This window comes from Symphodus melops, assembly GCF_947650265.1.
Source record: "Symphodus melops genome assembly, chromosome: 5".
NCBI classification, from domain to species: Eukaryota; Metazoa; Chordata; class Actinopteri; order Labriformes; family Labridae; genus Symphodus; species Symphodus melops.
In genome coordinates this window covers 4,132,809-4,139,678 of record NC_136695.1, presented here as the reverse complement: position 1 = coordinate 4,139,678, position 6,870 = coordinate 4,132,809, and the positions used below count along the sequence as shown (strand labels likewise).

Here is a 6,870-nt window from a genome sequence, read left to right as displayed (position 1 = left end):
CCAGATTATAAATGAAACATCTCAGACATATAGAAACTCAGGTGCATATATATATATATATATATATATATATATATATATATATATATATATATATATATATATATATACATATATATATACATATATATATATATATATATATATATATATATATATACATATATATATATATATATATATACATATATATATACATATATATATATATATATATATATATATATATATATATACACACATATATATATACATATCATATATATATAGATCTAACTATCTCATTCTGTTACCTGGGCTTTTATTTTGACACTTTTTCTTCCTGGTCACTTTGTTGAGTTGTGAAATACTTTGTTTTTTCTACTTGTTTTTTTTTTTTCTTTTCTAAGATTCAGATGCAGAACACTTTGGGGTTTTTTTTCAAGTGGTTGTAGGCAGTTATCTTCATTTTGTTTCCATATTTTTATATTCATGTTTTGAAGTTTAAAATTAACATTTTTTATTGAAATAGACATAAAAGCTAAAGGTAGTGGTGTAGACACAACATTCACAATCCTACCACCTAAATAACACCCAAATGAGAAAGAAAAGAAGGTATTAAATAGGTCAGAAGGTCCCTGGGTCCTCCTGAGGTAACATTATATCCTTGTAAACAAGGATCACTGGTGTCACTGGAAACCATGCACTGGTTTTAACTCTGGTTTTCTAGATGGTAGTGTTGATGACACATGCAGTCAGAACAGTCTCCTTTTTGTCGTCCATTAAGGACTCAGAAAATAAACCATACATCACAAATCTATAACTATTGACAACATTAAAACGTACATCAGCCATGTTTGTCTTTGCTTTAACATTCAGTCATTATTCAGTTTCCTCTCCTGGATGTTTTTGATGAACGTCGCTGTCCGAGGTGCTGAAATGATCCCCGCTGCAGCATGATGAGTCATTGACTCAGAAACAGATTAAAAACGGTGATAATCTTCCTTCATATTGGTGTTAAAGAGTTCACTCCAACATGTTGAAGGTTTTCTTTAACTCCTGGTCAATGTGGATCAGTATCAGGAGTCCTGCTGGTCCCGATTCACGCTTCTGTTCAGAGGGGGGCGCTAATGCTTCACAGGATGTTGTTTTTTAAAGACTGACCGAAGAAGAAGAAGAAGAAGAGCAGACCTCTGACTTCTATAAGGTTCTCAGAGAGCAGATTTAAACAGACGTGAATTGAGGCAGTGCATCATTCAGCTGTTATTGACTGAAGTGTGAAAATGTCTGGAAGAGGAAAGGGAGGTAAAGGACTCGGTAAAGGAGGCGCTAAGCGTCACCGTAAAGTCCTCCGTGATAACATCCAGGGGATCACCAAGCCCGCTATCCGCCGTCTGGCTCGCCGTGGTGGAGTGAAGCGTATCTCCGGTCTGATCTACGAGGAGACCCGCGGTGTGCTGAAGGTGTTCCTGGAGAACGTGATCCGTGATGCCGTCACCTACACCGAGCATGCCAAGAGGAAGACCGTGACCGCCATGGATGTGGTGTACGCTCTGAAGAGACAGGGACGCACTCTGTACGGCTTCGGAGGTTAAAGCTGATCCTGACCCGCTCAAACACAAAGGCTCTTTTAAGAGCCACCCAACTACTTCAAAGAGTTTCTCCTGAACTATAATTAACTTCATAATACAAAACTTTTTTGAACTCCTTAAGGTTGACTTTAAGGTTAATTTCGGTGTTAAACATGACAGTTTCTGGGTCATTCTGCCAAAAGAGTAACATTTCCATCCCAAGCATATTGTATATTAAAAGTGTAAACGCAAGTTATTATATAATACAAATTACATTTAATTATTATGCTAAACACTGTACACATGAATCAATGTAGAAATTACAGATGTATATTTTTTAAATGTTTTAAAAAGGCATCCAAAACACTGATACTTGGCATTTCTTGTCTGTCCCCACAGCCAAAAGCTACACTTTACCACAATGCATCATGAACAAAATCCTTCCAAAATCTTTTTTTTTTTTTTTGCATTAAAGTGTGACTCCATATTCAATATACACTTGCAAGAAAAAAGTTTCACGAAAACATTTTGGTTAAAATTCACATTTTAGTGCTGTCCCCAGGTTTTCACTCATTGCTGTTACCCAAACATATTCCCCCTTCTAAAAAATGTGGAACATTTCATCAGTGACATGTTCTGCAGGAAGTGACATCATTTGGGCCTTCTGCAAGTCATGGCAAGACCAAAAGTAAATCTCATTTGTTTTTCCTTAAATTTAAGGATATATTAGCTGCGTCAGAGTCGGCCAATCTAAAAACTCAGTCCTGTTACCTAAATTATCTCTAAGACAATATTTGTTGATATCAAAAGTAAAATAATTAGTTAAATCTTAAGAATGGGCTCTATATACGCGAGCTATTAGCACGGATGCTGAGTTGATAGATTTCACACAATTGGTCATTTTATGCTAAAAACTCATTGCCGTTACTCAAACATAGAGTAACAGCATGAATGAATGAATTGAAATAATATAATGAATAGATGAGTATTATTAGTTTACATGATTGTATCCATTTAAACGAAATAGGCTAAAGTTGTTGTCATCTTAGATCAGTTTTATGAATCATAGTTACAGTGACCATTGAGCACTGCTGCTTGAGTATGATGGTGATCTGTACCCTGGAGTCATCACAGACATGAGCGAAATGTGTCAACCACATACGTTGCGGACATTCAGTGAATAAGGTATTTTATTAAAACAAAGTCACACCACAGAAGCATCTATATTCGCGTTCTTACAAACTTATACACATTTCCCCGCGAGTGAAGATCGATCATTGGCGTTAACGTTTTGTTGAATCGATTTACGCTCTTATATGAGGAGTTGTGTGGTCCTTAAAAGGACCTTTGAGTTAAAGCTGGAGGTCAGCAGGTTTACTTGGAGCTGGTGTACTTGGTCACAGCCTTGGTGCCCTCGGACACGGCGTGCTTGGCCAGCTCTCCGGGCAGCAGCAGGCGGACGGCGGTCTGGATCTCCCTGGAGGTGATGGTGGAGCGCTTGTTGTAGTGAGCCAGGCGGGATGCCTCCCCAGCGATGCGCTCAAAGATGTCGCTCACGAACGAGTTCATGATGCCCATAGCCTTGGAGGAGATCCCGGTGTCGGGGTGGACCTGCTTCAGGACCTTGTAGACATAGATTGCGTAGCTCTCCTTCCTGGTCTTTCTCCTCTTCTTGCCGGTCTTGGTGGCCTTAGACACGGCTTTCTTGGAGCCTTTCTTCGGGGCTTTCACGGGATCAGGCATGTTCGCTGAGTGGTGGTCTCAAAATCACATGATCACATCAGTTCGGGATTCTCTTTATATTTGGTCTTGATGCAAATGAGGATGTGCAGTTGCTCACACATGATTGGCTGAGTGTGTGCGCTCGAGGCTGTGCTTTCAGTCACGTGATTGTACTGAGTTCCTGGAGGGTGAGATGGGTTTAGAGAAGTAGCGACCACCATTGATCCCTCTGAGGAGCTGCAGCAGAGACTTTTTAAATGATCTTCAAAACGACAATCGATCATCGAAATGAAAAGAATCGACTGCATTAACATTCCCCCTCTTCAAATAAAGATCAGGTTTAAACTATAAATACATGGATGTGTTTGTTTCATGTTCACTCTTTCATATTCACGATGTCTGACTGTCATCACAACAGTCCCGTCAGAATCCCTCCCACGTTCATCGTAATGTTGACGTGTACTGCAGTGTTACAATGTGTTATATCACTTCTGCCTTTGCATAAGCAACCTGCACTCTGTGTGACCTTACGACCTTTACTGCGTCTTCGCCCGCACGAGGGTCTTTGTCTGCTTTCGGTTTCTCCTTTCTGAGAAGCAGCTGATGTCAGTTGACCTCTTTTCTTCTTTGAAGAAGCAGAAGCTTTCAGTTTCCCCTGCTCTGAGAAAACACAGGCAACCTGACTTCTGAGAAACGCCAGACAAGCTGACAAACGTTTTATAACTCGTGTCTCTGGGCAGATGAACTTCTCTGATACTCATGTCTAAATATTGATCCTTTTCTTTGTTCAGTGTTTTTTCTTTGTGACTGCTGACCCGTGCGTCGGACAGAAACCTCAGCTGAGGACAATTTACTGCATCACCTGTGATCAACCTGCAATAAACCAGCTTTTGATTTGATCTCATTCAGATTCAGACGACACAGCTTGAAATTCTTTCAGTAACAATCCCATCATGTTGTGTCTTGGCTCGTTTCAGCCTTACTTTAGTCGACCCTATTGTTGTTTGTTAACTTGATTTCCATTCTAGTGCATCTAATAGGGACACACACACTTTAAACTCATTTCAGAAAGTCAAACCTATTTATGATATCGGCTCATGACATCAAATGAAACTTTTCAAGCCTTCATTTGTAGATAACAGTTTGAAGAATTAAAGGCTTACAATATTTAACTCTTTGTGTCATATTCAGGTTTGACTTTCTGAAATGAGTGATAAAAAATATTAAACCTTTTTATAATCTGATTTTTTCAGATATGCCTGTATGTTCATGTTTATGGCATCATCACACTTCCAGATAAAGGCTGCTGAGAGGAATGTGTTCCCAAACGTTCAGAAGCAGTGAGGTGCTTTAACGCTCAACTACTTTCTGATCGTGTTTTATGCAGCGTTTGTTCATCTGGATTTAATCTGATATAGTATTAAGTGTAATGTTACACAAATAAAAACATTCTGAGAGTTCAGGTCATGTACTTCATTATTTCTTTACCTGCCCAGGGACAACAGACACAAGTTAGATAACTCTGTTCATGTAAATAAAAACAAATCAATAATAATAGTGAGGAAGGAGATGTGTGCATGTGTTTGTGTACATACAGGTCTTTGTTGGGATGAGGTGCGTAGTGATAGCTTTAATTGTAAATGTTTTCATGATTTGAAGAGTTGGTTGCGTTCTTGTTTCCAGATGGTTCAATGAAGGCAACAGATGGACATGAAACTGGAAGAATAAAATGACGTTTTAAGAAAAAAAACGTTTCTGCTTAAAAACATCAGATCACTTTGTCCATCCAACCTGACTGAGAAACACTGATACACACATTAAGATGAATAAATACTTTGAACTTGGATGGTGAAGATAAATAAAGTTGTAGGTCTACACCACAGACGACCTCTAAGAGAAGATCTATGTTGAGGACTTAATGCGAGACATTTTTGAACAACATACAGAAAACAAAAGGATCAATAGGAGGTATGTAGTACTCCATGTGTCTGTAGCACTATGTGTGCTTGTTTAGTTCCCTGCATGTAAATATGATAAACTAATTATTAGTATAAATGAGATCAGATAGTTTAGGAACATCTCTTGAGTGACATGTGGTGGCTCTTAAAAGAGCCGTTGTGGTGGTCTTAGAGCAGCAGACACATTAAGCTCTCTCTCCTCGGATCCTTCTGGCCAGCTGGATGTCTTTGGGCATGATGGTGACCCTCTTAGCGTGGATGGCGCACAGGTTGGTGTCCTCGAACAGACCCACCAGGTAAGCCTCGCTGGACTCCTGCAGAGCCATGACGGCGGAGCTCTGGAAGCGCAGGTCGGTCTTGAAGTCCTGAGCGATCTCTCGGACCAGACGCTGGAAGGGCAGCTTGCGGATCAGCAGCTCGGTGGATTTCTGGTAGCGACGGATCTCTCTGAGAGCCACGGTACCGGGCCTGTACCGATGGGGCTTCTTGACGCCGCCGGTGGCCGGGGCGCTCTTACGGGCAGCCTTGGTGGCCAGCTGCTTCCTGGGGGCTTTGCCTCCGGTGGACTTACGGGCGGTCTGCTTGGTTCTTGCCATAGTGCCTAGTCTCTCTGATCAGGAGGAGAAGAATGTCTGACAGACTGGAGACGAGCTGGTTTTAAGTCGGGGGAGCAGACCTGAAACTGTGACGCTACTTCTGGTAGGAGGGGCAACACAACGCGCGCGCTCCGCGAACATATAAAGAGAGGACACATCTTCTTAGACTACATTTCTCTTGGTCCTGACTTCAGAGATTAACCTACACCATGTCTGGAAGAGGTAAAACAGGCGGAAAAGCCAGAGCAAAGGCAAAGACCCGCTCATCCCGTGCCGGGCTCCAGTTCCCGGTCGGTCGTGTCCACAGGCTGCTGCGTAAAGGAAACTACGCCCAGCGTGTTGGAGCCGGTGCCCCCGTCTACCTGGCGGCCGTGCTGGAGTACCTGACCGCTGAGATCCTGGAGCTGGCCGGTAACGCTGCCCGTGACAACAAGAAGACCCGTATCATCCCCCGTCACCTGCAGCTGGCTGTCCGCAACGACGAGGAGCTCAACAAGCTGCTGGGAGGAGTGACCATCGCTCAGGGAGGCGTGCTGCCCAACATCCAGGCTGTGCTGCTGCCCAAGAAGACCGAGAAGGCCCCTAAGAAGTAAAGACCCTCAGCTCAAACAACACAACGGCTCTTTTAAGAGCCACCCTCATCGCAACTAAAGAGCAAATCTTTCATTCTGACACTTCAAGTTACTTAAATCCACACTTTAACTGAAAATTAGAGGGCTGAGTACACAAATTAAAGATTGCTTATTTAATTCAAAAAACTGTATTTGTCACCGGGGGCAATTCAAGGATTATCATATGTACAGCACTTTGGAGACATCTATTTGTTTAAATGTGCAATACAAATAAGGTGGATTGGAAGTGGTTGCAGGTCCTGAAACAGAAGCACGATTTAAAAGAGGAAACTAATGCAATTCCTGTTGAGTCCACACCGAGGAGCCAGTGCTCCAATCATGGCAGGGTTTACTCACGTTGTACTTCGTATGACTGACTATTTAGCTCATCAAACATTTTATTTCCACCTCAGTGAGCGCGCTCTGAGTTTCA

At 41.8% G+C, this 6,870-nt stretch overlaps 4 protein-coding genes across 4 annotated transcripts; 2 read left to right on the top strand and 2 right to left on the bottom strand.

Moving 5' to 3' along the window:
• Positions 1–1,220: 1,220 nt before the first annotated feature.
• On the top strand, positions 1,221–1,623 carry LOC306824481 (histone H4). The gene has a single exon (XM_079344655.1). The coding sequence runs from the start codon at positions 1,263–1,265 to the stop codon at positions 1,572–1,574; it is 312 nt and encodes a 103-aa protein (XP_079200781.1). The 5' UTR covers positions 1,221–1,262; the 3' UTR covers positions 1,575–1,623.
• A 1,231-nt stretch (positions 1,624–2,854) lies between these two features.
• Positions 2,855–3,307, bottom strand: LOC306824472 (histone H2B 3-like). The gene has a single exon (XM_079344646.1). It carries the CDS (start codon positions 3,291–3,293, stop codon positions 2,925–2,927), a length of 369 nt encoding a protein of 122 aa, XP_079200772.1. The 5' UTR covers positions 3,294–3,307; the 3' UTR covers positions 2,855–2,924.
• Positions 3,308–5,292: 1,985 nt separating this feature from the next.
• Positions 5,293–5,836, bottom strand: LOC306824269 (histone H3.2-like). The gene has a single exon (XM_079344352.1). It carries the CDS (start codon positions 5,824–5,826, stop codon positions 5,416–5,418), a length of 411 nt encoding a protein of 136 aa, XP_079200478.1. The 5' UTR covers positions 5,827–5,836; the 3' UTR covers positions 5,293–5,415.
• Positions 5,837–6,018: 182 nt separating this feature from the next.
• On the top strand, positions 6,019–6,458 carry LOC306824628 (histone H2A-like). The gene has a single exon (XM_079344816.1). The coding sequence runs from the start codon at positions 6,036–6,038 to the stop codon at positions 6,417–6,419; it is 384 nt and encodes a 127-aa protein (XP_079200942.1). The 5' UTR covers positions 6,019–6,035; the 3' UTR covers positions 6,420–6,458.
• The last annotated feature ends 412 nt before the right edge of the window (positions 6,459–6,870 follow it).